Source organism: Arctopsyche grandis, chromosome 13, assembly GCF_051622035.1.
Source record: "Arctopsyche grandis isolate Sample6627 chromosome 13, ASM5162203v2, whole genome shotgun sequence".
Lineage (NCBI taxonomy): Eukaryota > Metazoa > Arthropoda > Insecta > Trichoptera > Hydropsychidae > Arctopsyche > Arctopsyche grandis.
In genome coordinates this window covers 293,180-312,858 of record NC_135367.1, presented here as the reverse complement: position 1 = coordinate 312,858, position 19,679 = coordinate 293,180, and the positions used below count along the sequence as shown (strand labels likewise).

The 19,679-nt window shown below is 42.8% G+C and overlaps 1 protein-coding gene and 1 long non-coding RNA gene across 2 annotated transcripts; both read right to left on the bottom strand.

The window, feature by feature from the left end:
• Positions 1-4,682: 4,682 nt before the first annotated feature.
• Positions 4,683-10,048, bottom strand: LOC143920889 (uncharacterized). Its single transcript, XR_013261376.1, has 2 exons — positions 6,455-10,048; positions 4,683-4,953 (listed from the first exon to the last, which is right to left on the bottom strand). It is a non-coding gene; the product is annotated as an uncharacterized LOC143920889 (long non-coding RNA).
• Positions 10,049-14,227: 4,179 nt separating this feature from the next.
• Positions 14,228-19,201, bottom strand: LOC143921314 (uncharacterized). The gene has a single exon (XM_077444562.1). The coding sequence runs from the start codon at positions 19,199-19,201 to the stop codon at positions 14,228-14,230; it is 4,974 nt and encodes a 1,657-aa protein (XP_077300688.1).
• Between the last annotated feature and the right edge of the window lie 478 nt (positions 19,202-19,679).

Sequence of the window (19,679 nt, the reverse complement as noted above, 5' to 3'; positions counted from 1 at the left end):
ACGTGATTTATAAAATATAGTTAACAGAAATCTATTGTTACATTATCTAATGTCACATTCTTGAGTTTATTGAAAATATTCTAATAATATATGTATTACACTTTGAGTGTAATAAATTATGAAATTACGAATTCAATAAACGAAATACCAATGATAATATTTAGTATGGTTGGAAATAAACTACATAAAAAACTAAAGGTTATCATCTTGTGTGATGCTAAATTTCATTTGTGACTTATTCGAATGAATTTCAATAATAGTGATAATGTATTTATTCTTTAGTTATACAAATATTTTGATGCAATCTGTTATTATTGTTGATTCTATAATACAATAATAATACGAAAATAAAAGGAAATATGTAGATATTTTTGGATTGAGTATACTCGATTAAACCGATAACTGGTATTTATAAAAAAATATATACACGAGATATTAAAAACAGAGAAAGGTGATTACGTTAATGTATTTAATTAAAGAAAAGAAACATGACATCTATTGAAATGTTTTCGAATTTAGCGTAATCATTATCTGTGAACAGAACCAAATATCAGCTTTTCTTGTACATATTAGTAAACACGATTGGGAGTCAAATTGCTTAAAATGTGTATTTAGCCTCATAATTGGAAAAATTAAAAATAAAAAATAAAGAAAAAAACGCCCGAGACAAAAGCGAAAGGGGACGGAATTGATAAATAAAACTTACCTCTAAAGCAGGCCTGGGCAAATTTTTTGGATGAAGGGCCACATTAGAAATTAAAAATGAGCGCCGGGCCGCAACTAAAATGCATTTTTTTTTTAAATATACATTATTCATTATCGTGAAAGCAATTAAAACATAATTTTTTTTTAAATTTCATACAAAAAATAAGTTAATTTGATGAATGAAACTGTTTTATTGAAAATGTTTGTTTACATACATACATATGTAGGTTGATCAAAAAACCACCAGCATTTTTTGAGCAACATCTTTAAGTTTGTCGAATTTTTCCGTATTAAGGGCGTTGTAAAATTTTTCAAATTTCTTCATGACGGTGTAACTCCCTTAAATCAGCACTCCATTGTAAATATTTAATCTTAATTTATATTTCCGTTGATTCGCTATCAATATATATTGCAATTGATCTCGTATAGTTGCCAAGCCTATCTCAATTTTTCGGAAGTCGCCAAATCTTCATGGAAACTCACCACTTAAATCGTTGATAATTTCACCATATTCTTCAAATTTATTTTCTGGTATCTTCAGCAATTTCATGGTTGAAAACTGGTCTACCTGTTTAATAAATAAATGGTGAAGAAAAAGTCGTAGTTTTAATTTAAATCCATTCAAACTTTTCATCATATCATGGACATATAAATTTTCCCCTTGGTTTCCCCTTGGACATATAAATTTTCCACTGTGTTGAAAGTATTTAAATGTGTCACGATGTCCAAAGTAAATGCAAAATCACACAGCCAGTCATTATCAGTTAATTCGGGAAAGTCGATAATATTTTTCATTTAAAAAAAAAAAACGATTTATTCTTTTGTATCCCATACTCGCCGAAGTATTTTTCCTAGGCTAAGGCCATCGAATATGATTATGATAAATAATATCTGTGAACTCAGATTCAATATCTTGAAGAAAAGCAATGAATTGTCTGTGTTTCAAGCCACTCGATCGTATTAAATTTACAAGTTTAATAATACAAGATGTCACATGTTCAACTTTTAACAAATTTTTGTACAATACTTGTTGATGTACATATGTACATATGTATGTATAATACAATGAATTATAATTAAATTGTAATCAGGACAATTTTCGCAAATTCTATCCTGGATTTCCTTTAATGGTCAAACTTGGTGCTCCAAGTTCAGTTGTTATTGTTACCAATTTGTTCCATTGTAAATTATATTTTTTTAAGCAATTAACAATTTTTTTCAAAAATATCAGCTCCTGTTTGATCTTTATATGATTCCAATGACAAAAGCTGTTCAATAATTTCAAATTTAGAGTTAGGGGCCGTTCAAGTATTACGTAAGCAGATTTATTACAATTATTTACCCCCTCCTCCCCCTTGTCAGCAAAAGTAAGGAAAGCTCTTACCCCCCCTCCCATGCTTACGTAAACATTGGTACCTATATGCATTTTTCTTTTAATGTATTCTGTTTTTTTTTATTGATTCATGAGCAGCAGTTATAAAATATAGAATATAGAAATTTTGACAAGTGAGTAGCGCGTGGTAATTCCCCCACTCGCTTCTAAGCGAGTACCTAAACGTATTGATTATTAGTGGGAATCCCCGAATATGTGTTTGGTTTTCAAGCATAGATAAAGTGTGGGTTGCCAATGTGTAAAAAAAAATAACTACTGCTGACGTAATCACCATCTCGACTCCCCCAACCCCCATGTCATTAAAAATAAACAAAGCAAAGACCCCCCCGCCCCCCTATAGTGCTTACGTAATACTTGAACGGCCCCTTACATCCGCGTTTGAAAATTAATAACTGTGCAGTATCTTTTCGATCATTACTTTCGTCGAGAGCTATCGAGTACCATGTGATCGATTCTAATATTGATGATAATTGCTCATTAAAGTTTGTAGTCTAGTTTGGCTCAAATTCGAATTGTATCTTATGTCAGAAACGATAAAACCAGGGCTGTGGAGTCGGAGTCGTGGAGTCGCGGTGTTTTGGCCGTAGTCGGAGTCGTGAAAAATGAGCGACTCCGACCATTTTTTCTCCGAACTTGAAGTCTTGTTTCGTCATCCTTATATGTATAGTGACAAAAATATTGCAAGCAGAAGACTTGACTCCTGGTGAATTTTACAAGGAGTGGAAGAGCATTATTTTTCGTTTGTTTAAAATTCAGAATAATACTATTGCTGATGGAATAAAAAACGCCATGCTATGCAGAGAAAAACATTTACTGGATAATGTAAATTTAATTTAGCATGTGCATTATTTAATTTAGCATGAGCATTATTTAATTTAGCATATGCATTATTTAATTAAGCATGTGCATTATTTTTAGGTGCATTATTATTATTAGTTGGGTAAGTGTTCCGACTTTTATAATGACGTGTGGCAAACAGTCTTATTAACTGATTGTCGATTGGCATTATTGACGAGTTGGAAGTAGTGTGGACCCAAGCGGAAGAACGCTACGGTCGAGTAGTCAGCGAAAAGACGGCGTACGTAGAAGTTGTGTTCTCGTACGCTCCGCTGAACCACCACGTGCAGATTTTACATTTCAATAAACTACATCAAACCATTATCGAAGTCTTTTCCATGATGGTCATTTCGAACCGGACACCAGTAACCTAGGCCACAACACCAAACGGGAAAACCAATAGGAAAAAACGTGGTCGAGAAAAAATGGATGTCAATTAAGAAATCGGTATCGTTCCTTTGTTACTATCCATACCTTTCCAATACTAATAACATGTTTGCTTCTATTTCAGCAATATATTGATTGATGTACAGAGGTACATGACCGCGTGATTGACGCAGAAAATATATAAATAAAAACATAACCTACAAAGACGCATGGGACACAGAGGTAATCCAAAATTATCGGAACGATCACATAAACATCGTAAAGGATATTCAAGTAAGTGAATGTATTCAATCTCAGGCAATCTGTTCAAAAGGCAATCATGTGGGTAGGTCAGTTTTTAAAATATGTTTTAAAGTATAACAATTAATTAACGCGATTGTATAAAATAATATCGCGCTACGAAGGAATGTTTCATCGGTCGCATCGAATTTCGTATTAAAAGTGTAAAATCAGATGTAGTGTAAAATTAGCAAAGCACGTGGGGAATTATACTTGTAGCCCCAAAGTGGTTTAAAACAAGTACATACCGGTATATTCATACATCGGTAGATCTTTGTTTCTTAATGTGTGTAGAAACACCCTCCCCCCCCCCCTCCACAATAAATGTGGAATTATACTTGTAGCCCCAAAGTGGTTTAAAGCAAGTACGTACCGGTATATTCATACATCGGTAGATCTATTTGTTTCTTAATGTGTGTAGAAACACCCTCCCCCCCCCCCTCCACGATAAATGTGGAATTACACTTGTAGCCCCAAAGTGGCTTAAACCAAGTACGTACCGGTATATTCATACATCGGTAGATCTATTTGTTTCTTAATGTGTGTAGAAACATCCTCCCCCCCCCCCTCCACGATAAATGTGGAATTACACTTGTAGCCCCAAAGTGGCTTAAGCCAAGTACGTACCGGTATATTCATACATCGGTAGATCTCTTTGTTTCATAATGTGTGATGAAACAGTGGTGATTTAAAATAAATCACAAGACTTGTAGCCCCAAAGTGGTTTAAATCAAGCACCCACCAATTTAGGGTTGTTATTTCTTCCAAAATATGTTGGATAGATTCTGGTGATAATAGTTAAAGTAGAATATTAAGATTCACGGTTAATCATTGAATATTATTACCTTATCTCTACGAATAGTTCAATTGACAGCTATAGTAGAGAATAACTGTATTTATGAGACGAAATAGTGCAACTTTCTGAAACAAATGTCAAGTGCTGAAAACGAGGAAATAGAAGCTTCGACTTCCCAGTCGCATAAAGGTCGAAATCCAACTAGGGACGTAGAACCTATTAGAGACAGGTCAAGCTCTAGAATACATCAGACTCGAAGTCAGACTCAATCGATAGAAATATTAGCGAAGGAAAATAAACTAGAAGTTATAATGACGTCAATAGAATTAAGGTATTCAGGCGCGGTACAAAGACTAAAAGGAAAAATAGATAAATCCTCCGAATTAGATGAAGGACAGTATCAAACCATTAAAGAAGCATACGATTATGTCCGAAAACTCCATTACGAGTATTTAGATAACCTTACAGACATACCGAAAGCGGCCAAAATAGACGAAGAGTACGATGCAATTACAATAACAGTTAAAAATCTTAAAGCAGCATTAGATTGCCAATCCTTTCAAGATAGTAAACTAAAGGTAGAGCAAGCAACAATTAAATTTGCTAGAGATAAGTTACCGACGTTAACCATTCCCACATTTCAGGGAGATCCATCTGAATGGCAATCGTTTCAACAAGCTTTTAAGAATATAAAAGGAAACAAAACGGAATATTCGAATGTCACGAAATTGCAATATTTGCATCAATCCTTAATCGGTCCCGCTTTGGCAGCTGTATCAGGTTTAGATATTAGCTCAGACAATTACGAAATAGCTTGGAGTATTTTAGACAAGCAATATAATTTACCAAGACTTAATCTCAAAACTAGGATTAATTCACTTTGTGACTTAAAATTAATCACAAGAGAATCACATATCGAATTGAGAAATCTATTGAATCAGGTAACAGTGTGTATTAAAAACATTGAATCGTTGGGTTACGCGAGAGAAATTTTAGATCCATGGGTAACATGTTTAGTTCTAAGGAAATTACCTTTTAATCTAGTAAGAGACTGGGAAATATCGCTGGTTAGCAGAGAAATGCCACCATATGAAAGTTTAGAGACATTCTTGCAGAATAGATGTAATGTATTACAATCTACTGCATCTGTAACTACGGTGAAGGAATTCCCTCATAGTCGTCAAAGAATCATGAGAACTCATGTCGCGAACAAAAACCCATCAAGTAAGGTAAACGCATGCGCATTCTGTCGAAATACTCATTTCATAGGCAAATGTGATAAATTCAAAGCAAAATCCAGTTTGGAAAGAAATGAATTCGTTAAATCTAATAACATGTGTTTTAAATGTTTAAATTCATCGCATAAGATAACAAATTGCAAGTCTAACTATAATTGCTTAAGGTGCAAACAAAACCATCATACTTTGTTGCATCAGGACGATACATTTAGTTCAAATAATACGGGAAGGAAGTCAATTAATGCTCATTCTACTTATTTCTCTCAAAGGGAGATAATTTTACCCACGGTACAAGTAGACATTATAACGTCCAATGGAACGGTCGTTAAGGGTCGCACATTATTAGATTCCGGCTCACAAGTCAACTATGTTACCACATCTTTCGCTAAGAAGAATAACTTCAAGTTAGAGAAAATCTCTCAAAAAATTGTAGGTATCGCTAATCAAGAAAGTAGCATTCGTCACATCACCAAGGTGACCATAAGGTCTTCAACCACTAATTACTCAACCAAAGTGTTGTGTTTGGTATTACCAGAAATTACTGGCGAAATTCCAACTGTGAAACTGGATCAACAGTTAATTTCAATACCAGCGGGAATCAAGTTATCAGATCCCCTTTGGAATAAACCGACGCCAATCGATTTATTGCTCGGCGCCGAGATTTGCGTTCATGCTATGAAAGCAGGAACCATCCAGTTAGGAAAAGGTATGCCTATCTTAAAGGATACCGAATTCGGATGGACAATAGTTGGTCCATATCCCGAGGTAAATAATGCTCCAGGGAAGAGCCACATAGGCTTAAGTCAATTAGACAGTCACATTCAAAACTTTTGGATGATAGACCAGGTTCCTATTGTAAAACATCAATCTCTTGAGGAGAAAAGATGTGAGGAACATTTCCAAGCACACACATCACGAGATAAAAACGGTAGATTTTGTGTAGCTTTACCATATAAAAATTCCCCGGTAGTATTAGGAAGTTCATTGCACATTGCGGAGAAAAGACACAAAACTTTGGAAAGACGTTTTTTAGCCAATAATAATTTTAAAATGGAATACAATAAAGTTTTAGAAGAGTATATAAATTCAGGACATATGTCAGAGTGTGAACCTCCGGAGGCACATGAGGTTCATTGTTATTCACCTCATCACGTCGTAGTTAAGGAGTCTAGCCTTACCACTAAATATCGTGTAGTTTTTGATGCGTCCGCAAAGACAACGTCCAATATCTCACTAAATAATATTTTGATGGTGGGACCTAGTGTCCAATCAGATTGGTTAAATTTATTTTTATTAAAACTTATTGAACTCATTCCTCAGACAATCTTCAAAAAATGGAAGGATTGTCAATTATCCAATACAGTCATGAAACTTTATAAAATTCCTAGATTGATAATACTAAATAATGCCATTAATATACAGGCACACGGATTTTGTGACGCATCCGAGAAAGCTTATGGTGCTTGTATTTATGTAAAATGTACTGATCAATTGGGAAATTCCAAATGTCATCTTGTGTGTTCTCGTTCGAGAGTCGCTCCGCTCAGTTTTGTAACTATTCCGCGTTTAGAGCTGTGCTCCGCTATGTTATTATCAAAGTTAATGAAGTCAACAATAGACCAATTAACAATTCATATTAATGAAAAATATTATTGGACGGATTCAACCGTCGCATCGCATTGGATTAGGGGAGAGTCATGTAAATGGACTACCTTCGTTGCCAATCGAGTGGCCGAAATCCAATCAATATCTCAACCCATTGAGTGGTACCATGTCTCCTCTACAGACAATCCAGCAGATTTAATTTCTCGAGGGACTCAACCATCAGAATTAAATCATAATTCGTTATGGTGGGACGGCCCTAGTTGGTTGAAATTAGATGAATCACGATGGCCTCGAAGACCTCCTGAGATCACAATAGATCTTCCAGAGAGAAGGGTAGTCACTAACGCTACCCTTGTGAGGGAAAATAATTGGATAGATAAATATTCTCATCTTCCAAGACTCCTTCGAGTTTTATCATATGTTCGTCGGCCACTAAGGAATAAACAATTAAACGTTAAAGAAAATAACGAACCGTCCGCTTTAGAATTAAAAGATGCTTTAAATAATTTGATTAGGTTATCGCAAATGGAATCATTTCCATTGGAATATCATTTGCTGAGCAAGGGACATCCAATTCCCAGTAGCAGTAAATTAGCTAAATTGTCCCCTCTATTCCATGAGAATTTAATTTGTGTTGGAAGTAGACTTCCTCTGGGAACAACTCTATCAACGTCACCCATTATCTTGTCAAATAAGCATAAACTTACACACATGATTGTCCGAGATGCACACTTGAAATATATTCACTTGGGTACTCAAGCCTTACTGTCGTTATTGCGGCAGACCTATTGGCCATTGGCCGGACATAATACTGTCAAAGGAGTGGTGCGTTCATGTGTCATTTGTTTCAGAAATAAACCACTGTCACACAATAGATTAATGGGATTACTCCCGCTTGAACGTACCACTGCGAATTTTCCTTTCAGTCATGCGGGGATAGACTTCGCAGGACCTTTTCCTGTGAAGAGTGGTTGCAATAAGAATTCTAAGATAATTAAGGGTTACGTTTGTGTCTTTGTGTGTTTTTCCAGTAAGGCAGTTCACTTGGAACTTGTCGGAGACTTAACGAGTTCAAATTTCTTAAATTGTTTAAGAAGATTCGTAGCCAGACGTGGCAGGCCCAATACGATATATTCCGACAATGCTACTAATTTTGTCGGTGCAAGTCGTGAACTCGTTAATTTAGTAAAATTAATTTACGAACGTCCTCATGAGGAGAAGCTACTACGGTATGTAGCCTCCGAAGGGATTCGTTGGAAGTTTAACCCGCCAAGGGCGCCTCACATGGGAGGGCTGTGGGAAGCAGCGGTTAAATCCATGAAAATTCATTTAAACAAGGTGTTAAAGGCCACCACCTTAAATTTCGAATCATTTTGTACGGTATTGACTCAAATAGAAGCTTGCATGAATTCCCGTCCTCTTAGTCCCTTGTCATCGGATCCACTAGACCTTTTACCCCTCACACCTGGACATTTCTTAATTGGCAGATCCTTACTCGCTCTTCCAATGGAGGTTAAATATAACACTAATGTCCATGCCAATCTGCTTCAGATACAATTGACCACAGCAGCATTTTGGAAACGTTGGTCGGCGGAATATTTACATTCTTTGCAGTTACGACACAAATGGAAGAAGGACTCGAGCAACAATCTGAGTGTGGGTCAAATGGTCCTGTTAAAGGAGGAACACATGCTGCCAACCCGATGGGTCTTGGGTCGAGTCACTAAATTGTATCCCGGACCAGATGGCAGAGTTCGAGTCGTCGACGTCTTTACTGCCAGCGGAGAGTTTCGTCGGTCCAGTCATCTAGTGGCGCCATTGCCGATTCTACCACAAGGACCACTTGACAGGAAGGAAGATCAGCAAGATGGAGGAGAAACAGCAGCTTCAATTCCGTCAACTTCGGTAGCTTAGTTTAACCCGAAGACACTACCCCCAACTCATATTACTTATTAGATGTAATCATGAGTTTAAATCATTCAATGTTAATAGTAATACTCCGTAATTCACTTTAATTGTGTTGTGTGTATAATTTAAGCTATTTTCATTTTAACATTCGGCAGTATATATCTCCGAATTTAATCTAATCATTTTGTCTTTATAATATAAGACTTGTCTCATGTCATCACTCGGAAGGATTATATCCGAGTTTAAAATAAACTGTTCAAATTTGACAGTTAAAATTATATTCATGATTTGTTAATGTTAGTCTCCAAGCCAAACTTAATGGAGCATCTTAAATTATTTCATGTCTACTTAATTATAACCTGCCGGGAGTCATCCGCAGGTCTTATGTTTCTTGTTATGAAAACATAAGTTAACTCTTACTGTTTATAGTATTTATGTGAATCATAGAATAAGTAAATATTATAATACTGAACATTTCGATGTTTAACGTAGAGACATCTATAATCATAGTTCGCCTTCATTTCCTGCTTGTAGGAATGAATGAATGACTTTCCAATTTACTTGTAATTTAGCAATGTTTGTGTTACTTGTTGATGAAATCAAGTTAACTTAGGAGCATTACACTCACTAATCAAGTTTAGTTGATCGGTAATAGCTGATCTGTATTGACAACTGTAATAGTGTCAACATTGTATTGTCTAAGTTAACATCAAGATGAGGAATGCTTAAGTTAAACCATATACAGTCCACTCTCTCTTCTTTAAAGTAAACTTATCTTGTAATGCTTATTCACAGCTTCAAAGGAGATTTCAAAAATTTTAATGTAAATAGAAATAACATTCACCAGAGGTATACCTATAAGTTGAAATATTACTGAACCAATAAATTGATTTTATCCTCACACTGGATGAGGCAAAGGTTTCATTATTCACCCTCTATTTAATTATTTTAAGAGCTATGATTTATTGTAAACGACTCGTCAGTAATGCTGTAACTCTGTAGAATAACTGTATTGTTCAACAGTTTTCCTATGTGGGACTATGTTCCGACTTTTATAATGACGTGTGGCAAACAGTCTTATTAACTGATTGTCGATTGGCATTATTGACGAGTTGGAAGTAGTGTGGACCCAAGCGGAATAACGCTACGGTCGAGTAGTCAGCGAAAAGACGGCGTACGTAGAAGTTGTGTTCTCGTACGCTCCGCTGAACCACCACGTGCAGATTTTACATTTCAATAAACTACATCAAACCATTATCGAAGTCTTTTCCAGTAAGGTTAGGTTAGGTTAGGTTAGGTTAGCCGGTGGCTCCGTCGTTGACGTCACCTTCGTTGACAATGGCATTGTGGGCAGAATCAACAACTGGAAGGTCTTGGACGACTACTCGCACAGCGACCACCAGTACATCTGGTATGAGATCGTGGGTGCCCCGGCTGGTCGCGGGGGCCCAATCGCCAACGAGATTGGCTGGTGCATCCGCAGTCTCGATGTCCTGGCACTCGAAGAGACGTTCTCTGCTGGCAGTGGGACAGTTTACTCTGCTCCCGGGACCGAGGCAATGGTAGAGGCGCTCGGCGTGCTAACCAAACGTGCGTGAGACTCTACAATTACTCGAAGAGGGAGGGGCACTATGAGGAGGCCGGTGTATTGGTGGAACGACACCATAGCTGGGCTCCGTAAGAGTTGCCTCGCCCTCAGACGGCTTGCGCAGAGAGTGGGGCACACCCCGGAGGCGGATGAACTGTATCAAAATGCGCGGAAGGCACTCCAGGGCACTCAAGGGTGCCATCAAGAACAGTAAAAAACAGTAAAAACTGGCGGGAGCTGTGTGAGATGGTCGACACCGATCCGTGGGGACTACCGTACAGAATATTGCGACAGAAGCTGCGCGGTCGGTCGGCCGATCCCTATCTCGACGACCCGGAGAATCTGAAAACTGTGGTCGATGGGCTCTTTCCGGAACACCCGGAGCGAACGCGAGCGCTCGACGTCCCAATTGATGGTGAGAAGTGCCTGCTGTTCCAAAAGGGTGAACTGGAGCGGGCCCTGAAAGGCCTTATGGCCCACAAAGCTCCGGGCCCGGATGGAGTCCCGAACAAAATAGTCTCGGCGGTAGGGAGGGCCTTCCCCGATGTCCTACTCGACGTCTACAATGCGTGCCTGCGGGAGGGGACCTTCGGCGGGGCTTGAAAGAGGCAAAAGCTCGTGCTGATACCTAAGACGCCACGGGACTCTCCCCGCTTCAATACGGATTCAGGCGGGGCCGATCAACTATCGACGCCGTCAACCATGTCGTCGGAACAGTACGATCGGCATGGGAAGGATCTGTGAAGCGGAGCAAGCATGTCGGACTGGACATCCGAAACGCCTTCAACTCGGCTCGATGGGATAATATCCTAAAAGCCGTCGGGGAGGACTATCGGGTGCCCCGCTACCTGACGAGACTGCTGGAGAGCTACTTTGAAGACCGACTGCTGGAGTACCGGTGCGGCACTACCGGTGATCTCTCCTCGCGGCGACTCTCGTCGGGCGTCCCGCAGGGCTCTGTCCTCGGACCAGTCCTGTGGAACGCTATGTATGACTGGTTACTGAGGGTGGAGCACTCGGAGGGTGCCAGCGCCGTTGCTTTTGCTGACGATGTCGCAATCATGGTGGTTGCGAAATCCCTCAGAAGCGTGGAGATCTGCGGCAATGACGCGCTCTATTGGGTGAAGACATGGTTAGATCGCGCTGGGCTGGAATTAGCAGTCAAGAAGACGGAGGCCGTGTTCTTCACCAGACGAAGAGGTTTCAGCTCGCCGAAATTGGAGCTGGAGGGCTTTGAGGTGCCGTTCCGCGATTCGGTGCGATACCTCGAAATCCAGCTCGCTGGCACACCGCCTGTGGACCTGCTTGCGGTTGAGTGAAAGGCGACACATGGCGGGTTGAAAAGAAGCGAAGCTAGGGATGCCACCATGATACAGTGGCAGCAGCGGTGGGAGCATACATTGCTTCACTGTCCTGCGTGGGACGCCCCGAGAGAGGCCCTCAAAGCCGCAATCGGGGAGGAAACGCTGTGGACGGGGATGGTGATGGGTTCCATGCACCGCAACAGAGGCAGCTGGTCGGCTTGGGAGGCCTTTGCTGCCTCCGTGATCGGGGAGAAGTTGCAGTCCGAAAGGGAAAAGAGACGCCAGGACCCTGCTTCTGAGTCGTAGGACTCGATAAGAGCACCGCGACCTGAGGTGGGTCTCTGCCGTCTCTTGTGTGAGCGCATTGCGCAAGGCCAGCTGCTGCCTGGTAATGCTTAAGTGCGGGTCCGGCAGCAGCTGAAAGAGAGAGGGGTTTTTAGTGAGTAAGAATCTCACACTCTCCCTGGAATTCGAGCTGGGGGGACAGGCAAGGTTTTCCCCTCTCACGGAAAAATAAGCACTTGGTGTATTGTTGAATACTTTGCACCGGTGATTGTTAGGTTGGGTTGGGTTAGGTTATGTTAGCAAGTAAGGTGTATTGTTGAATACTTTGCACCGGTGATGGCTAGGTTAGGTTGGGTTAGGTTGGATTAGCACGTAAGGTGTATATCTTGCATCGTTAAATACTTTCCTCCGGTGATGGTTACGTTAGGTTGGGTTAGGTTATGTTAGCAAGTAAGGTATATTGTTGAATACTTTGCACCGGTGATGGTTAGGTTAGGTTGGGTTAGGTTGGGTTAGCACGTAAGGTGTATATCTTGCATTGTTGAATACTTTGTACTGGTGAAGGTTAGGTTGTGTTAGGTTGGGTTAGGTTGGGTTGGGTTGGTTTAGGTTGGGTTAGGTTGGGTTAGGTTGGGTTAGGTTGGGTTAGGTTGGGTTAGCTCGTAAGGTGTTTGTATATCTCGCATTGTTAAATACTTTGCTCCGGTGACGAAGAGGTTAGGTTGGGTAAGCACGTAAGGTGTATATCTTGCATTGTTGAATACTCTCCCCCGGTGATGGTCTCGTTAGGTTGGTGTTCAGACTCCAGGGATGTTCAACTCGAGAGCACCCCGGAAGTCGGTTTCGTAGAAGCTCGTGGTAAGCGTGGGCGGGGCTGGTTTCCTCCAAGGGATCTACAGGTCGTCGTCTGCGGTCTGGTCTCTGCTGCTGTCGGCTCGGCTCGATGTATATCTCTCTCTCTCTCGTACAGTGTGCGTAAGTGAGGGTGATACGGGACAAAGGCGGGAAATTGAATAGTAATGAAAACAGGTTATAATTCTGTTTGTATGGTGACTGTATTTTATATATATATGTATATACAGAGATCAAGCAGGGGGGACAGAAAAGGGGGGGGGGGGGAGTCCGACTTGAAATTAGCGCGCACGTGTTCAAGAGGTTATGATAACCTCACTCAACCACGTGGCTACGTGATCTGACTTCGACGAAGAGAGACCAGGAATTCCTCACTTCTCACCGGACGTATACTGAAGCTGTACTTCCAGTATCGTCTGCCGATCAAGGCTGAGCTGATCGGGACTCGGTGGTGGGAACCAACTCGGTAGCGAACAGAGATGTTCACTCGACCGACGCGGAAAACGAATAGGAGGCGGGGACGCGCGCTCGGCGCCGATCTCCCTCCAAAACGGCTCCTTTGGTCGTAACGCCACGAAAGCTGACCATGAAGACTTGGTCGGAACATACTCCCCCCGTTGGAAGTCAGAGGATCGAATTCCAAAACAAATAAGAATTAATGGTGCACAAGCGACTAATGAAATATACAAAAACCAAGCAAATAAGCAAAAAAATAACAAAAAAACAAAAAACAACACAACAAATAACCCAGTCAGCAAACAAAATAACATTAGTCCATCGTCAATTTCCCATCCTACATAAGCAGCTGACTAAGCCGGCAAGAAACAAACAAAAAATAGACAAACAAACAACCAAAACACCAACAAATAACCAACACCAATGCTAGGTAACAATATTGTTCAATCGTTATATGTCCCAATCTATCCTGATAGCTCTATTACAAAGCACCAATCAAACCAACAAGAGAAGCATAAAAGAAAAGCAACTCAAAAACTTAAGTTAAAACACATAAACTGAATCCACAACACAGATACAAACAACGCGCCAACTTTAATGTGGGACGTTATGAACGTTCGCCACACCGTTGCACAAATTAACCGAATGTTGCTCAACAGGCAGTCGAGCAACTCGCCGAGCTGCTCTTTTGATAACTCCCTTTACTGTGCGAATGGTGATGACTCGCACCACTCCGTCGTGGCCAGGATGAACGGCTAGGATCCGTCCCATGGGCCATTCCAAGGGAGGTGCGTTTTCTTCGGCGACTATCACCATATCCCCCGGCTGCAAGTTGGGTGACTCCCTGGAGCCACTCTTGTGGCGCTGCTGCAGTAGCGTGACGTACTCTCGGGCCCATCTCTTCCAGAAATGCTGCAACATCTGCTGCAGGTGCTTGTAAGTTGACACCCTCGCTAAGGGTTGATCGACCAGATCTTCCTGAGGTAGCGCAATCAGTGGCCCACCAACTAGAAAATGACCAGGAGTGAGGGGAATTAGGTCGGAAGGGTCAGATGACAACGGGGTCAAAGGTCGCGAGTTCAATACGGCTTCTATTTGTGTTATTAGAGTATTCAAAGACTCGTACGTTACGGTTGTACTACCCATGACGCGTTTTAAGTGGCGCTTCATTGACTTTACGGCGGCCTCCCACAGCCCACCAAAGTGCGGAGCCCGTGGTGGAATGAAGCGCCAGTTCATTCCCTTTTCAGAACAAAATGAATGTAGCGATTGCTTATGAGCGGTTGATGCTAGCAGTTTAGTGAGCATTCTATTGGTTCCTATAAAGTTAGTGGCGTTATCGGACCAGATCTCAGCCACGAGCCCCCTTCGAGATATGAATCTCTTCAGTGCGTCGATAAATGCCCTGGACGTTAAACTCTGCACTACCTCTAAATGAACAGCCTTGGTAGCAAGGCAAACGAATATGCAGATGTAGGCTTTCAGGAAAGACCGATTTCGGGACGCTTTCTCCTTGATGAGGATCGGGCCGGCGTAATCTACGCCACAATTAAGGAACGGACGTGCCGGGGCAGTGCGTAATGCTGGCAAATCTCCCATTATGGGTTGTTGAAGTCTCGGTATGACCCGGGAGCACCGTACGCACCTTCGAATTTCGCGACTAACGGTGTTTCTCCCCCCGATTAGCCAATACCTTTCTCGAAGGTGGGCGGACACCAATTGTGTGCCTGCATGGAGTAATTGTTCATGAGCGGCTCTAACTAGCAACTCCGTAATATGGGCTTTAGCTGGAACAATCAGAGGGTGCTTGCGCTCAAACTGCCAATGAGTGTGGCTCAATCGCCCTCCCACCCGTAGGGCACCTTCTGGATCCAAAAAAGGTCTTAAGGCCTTCAGGCGATTGTTAGGAATTGGCAACGCTGATTCGAGTAGGGCAATTTCCCTTTTGTAAAATCGCGACTGAACGTGCTTGATGATTTTAGTTTCCGCGGCGATTAGTTCGGTACGCGATAGTGGACCACTAATGGACCCCCTTCTTCTCAACGCCGCGATAAATCGTAGGCAATAGGCAGTAATTCTGGTCAACGTGTGCCACGAAGAGTATCGGGATAATAACTCCCAGTCACTAGTACTAGCGACTAGGGCTACACGCGTCCCTTTAGCCTCTATTTGAGGCTCTTCAATGGGAACCTGGCTCTTTGGCCATGTGTTCCTGTCCTGGAGGATCCATTTGGGTTCATTCCACCACAATGACATGGTTTGTAATTCAGAGGGCATGAATCCTCGAGACAAAGAATCAGCGGGATTGTCCTGGGAACTTATATGGTTCCAGGAATGCTTTCCACTCATTGACTGGATTTTGGCTACCCTATGGGACACAAAGGTCGTCCAACGTGAAGATTCACCCTTGAGCCAAGCTAACACGATGGTAGAATCAGTCCATAAAATCACCTCGTCAATCGGAACGGTGATTGCGACTCTAACTCGCTCTACCAATGTGTGAAGTAAATGGGCGCCGCACAGTTCCAATCTGGGAATAGTCAAAGTCTTTAAGGGGGCGACTCGAGATTTTGCGCAAAACAATCTACAGACGCGATGTCCCAATCGGTCGGTGGACAGCGCATAAATGCATGCGCCGTATGCCTTTTGCGATGCATCGCAAAACCCGAGTAGCGTAATGCTCACCGGGTTAGGTAATAAAACATGTCTGGGAATCATTATGTCCCTCAATTTGGGCAATTGTGATATGAAAATCTCCCATTGGGACGCTAATCTCTCGGGAATAGCCTCGTCCCAATTGAGGCCCCCGCGGAATAGTTCTTGCATTAACTGTTTTGCAAGAACGATGGTAGGGCCCAATAAGCCCAGTGGGTCAAACAACCGCGCTATTTGGGCTAGTATATTCCGTTTCGTGAATTGCGCATTTGTATTCAGATTGATGGGGAAAGCGAACGTGTCACATTTGGTGTGCCAGTTCAATCCGAGAGTGGATGTCTCGTCCTTGCTGATCACATGGCAGTGATCGGTGCCCTGATCGGAAGCGGGTATTATGGAGATGGGTTCAGTGGTGTTGGAAGCCCATTTTCGAAGAGGGAGACCAGCCCGAGCCAGAATATAGTTAATTTGCTCGGCCAGTTTTGTGAGTTCCTGGACGCTACTGGCACCCGAGAGCAAGTCATCGACGTAAAAGTCTCTGCTTAACACTGTGGAAGCTTCGGGAAATTCCGCCCTATGTTCATCGGCTAAGGCCCTCAAACAACGGGTTGCCAAGAATGAAGCACAGGCAGTGCTGTACGTCACAGTGTTTAGCTGATACGTTCGCGCCCCTTTACCCAAACCCCAGATAATGCGTTGAAATGGTTGGTCATCTGGATGTACCCTGATTTGTCGGTACATCTTTTCGATGTCCGCAGTCACTGCAACTGAGTGCTGCCGAAAACGTAATAAAATGTCGAATATGTCGTCCTGAACTCGTGGACCGACATGGAGAACGTCATTTAGAGATGTTCCCGAAGATGACTTTGCCGACCCGTCAAACACTACGCGTAGCTTTGTAGTGAGGCTGCTTTCTTTGGAGACGGCGTGGTGAGGGAGATAGAAATTTGGGACGGATTCTGAATTGCACTCCGACATATGCCCCAGATCGATAAATTCCTGCAGAAATGCCTCGTAACGATTGCGAAATTGTTCGTTACGAGCAAATCTGCCCTTAAGCGCACGGAATCTTTTTTCCGCCGCAGTGCGTGAATCGCCTAATAAGTGACTGTCTGCCTTGAATGGCAGTCTGACCATAAACCGACCCGAAGAATCGCGAGTAGTCCCAGGTATGAATGACTGCTCGGCGGGATGACCCTCATCTAACCCTACCTTGGAGGTGTTCGGTTCTTCTAGTTCCCAGAATGCTCTGATGGAGCGCATGAGTGAGAGATTGCAACTACGTGCATTGTTCGATGATGCGGGAGCGGCAATCGAACCACCTAAAATCCAACCGTACGCGGTGTTTAGCATGGTTATGCTTCCTTGTCTGTCACCGCGTGAAGGAATGGAAATGGTGCGCCTTCCGTTGCGCAATATGGCATGATAGATGTCGCTACCCATCACCATATCAACCGTACCGGGAGAGTCAAATGACGGATCAGCAAGGGGAAGATGGAGCGGCAAATGGCTCCGTATCTCAGACACATTGCGCGATGGCAGTTGATGCGTGATGTCGGACATGATTGCGCAATCAATGTCCATGCCGGCGCCCTGGTTGGGGAGACGCGGTAGTATACGCACTACCGCGCCATAGGAGATGGACGTCCTATTTAAACCTACTCCCAGCAGGTTGACGTCCATCTTTTTTGACTTCAAGGCGAGTCGCCTTCTTAAGTCCTCGGACATTATGTTGACCTCGGAGCCATTATCAAGTAAAGCCCGCACTTTATGCAACTGCCCATCACGACCGCGTGCTTGTACTTCTACGGTACATAACAAAACGGTGCGGGAATGTGAGGGCGTCGCGTGTCTCACCGAATGTAAAACTGCTGACGGTTCTACGGGTTTGACGTACTTCGAATTCTGGGGGCTCTGGGAAGTTTTGACCTTGTTTGAAGGTGAAGCCTGATACGCCGTTGCGTCATGCAAGAGCGTGTGGTGCGCCCGACCGCAACGCACGCATCTTTGTTTGGTTCGGCACGCTTGAACCATGTGACCCGGTCTCAGACAGTTCAGACATAACCTATGTTTGATAGCGGCCGCCCTACGCTCATCACCGCTCATACGGCGGAAAGATGTGCATGCTAGTAGCGAGTGACTTCCGCTACAGTTGATGCAGGAGGGGTGTTCCCCTCCCACATGTAACGCGGCCGCCTTTTGGCCACTGACAACTCGAGGTTGGGCATTCGACTCGCCCTTTAGAACGAAGTCGGCATTTGCCACGGCTTGGCACTGGCCCGTTAGGAAGTCCATCATGTTGACAAACGTGCAGTCTTCATACTTGGGAGCCTGAAGCTCCCATTGCTGAAGTGTGTGCCGGTCGAGTTTTCTGGTGATAAACATCACCAGAATCTCGTTCCAGGTCTCGACCCGGACGCCCAAGTTAACGAGCGCACGTACATGCATGTTAGCATCATCTATGAGACGACGCAAACTGACGTGATGGTTGCTCGCGACTGGCTCGGCTTCAAATAATGCCTGAAGATGATGTTGAATAACAATTTTTTTATTGTTATAGCGTTGATCCAAAATGGACCACGCGCGGGAGAAGGCATCGTCAGCTAACTCTAGGCCACTAACTACGCGACTGGGTTCTCCTTTCAGGACTGCCAACAAGTATTGGAAGCGGGCGATTTGCGAATTCTCGCCGGCCATAGTGGCCAAGAAGCGTTGTGCGAATTGGGGCCAATTTTGGATGTTGCCCTCAAACGTGGGCAACTCCAACTGGGGCAATTTGATTGCTGTATTTGATTGCGGTATCGGTGACTGCGGCACAGGTGTGACAGCGGATGTAACGACATCTAATGGCGGAACGTTAAATTGCGGCTCCCGTAAATTGATTGCTTCGGTGTATCGCACGATGGCGGCCATATATTCCCTATCAAATATGTCCACGACGGACTCGGAGGCCTGCGCCTCTTCTTAGTCCAGCTCGTCTATCTGATCTTGGACCGATTCAAATTCAGACAATAGTGGTTTGATCATTTCGAATCTAGCCTTGAGCTCGATGAGGTTTACATTGTCCCCCAATAGATTCGCGTTGCGAGTTAATTTAGCTCGAATACCTTTTCGTGCCTTTTTAAGAGCAATCAAAGCCTCCATTATTGAACTGCGACGCAAAGCAAACAAAGGAAAAAATGGACGCGGAGAGAAAAAAAATAAACAAAGGACAATGGATACGGACAAAACAAAATGGATGCTGGCGACCAAAAAAATAGCAACCACAACAGAAAAATGCAAATGACGACCAACCTGGACTAGACGATGTTGGCAGACCAGCTCTGGAGGATTCAGCTATCGAAGGACCAAATGTTCAGACTCCAGGGATGTTCAACTCGAGAGCACCCCG

Bases quoted from the DNA above. Each gene is read 5' to 3' on its own strand.
- LOC143921314 (XM_077444562.1), bottom strand. From the start codon at position 19,201: ATGGCCGCCATCGTGCGATACACCGAAGCAATCAATTTACGGGAGCCG.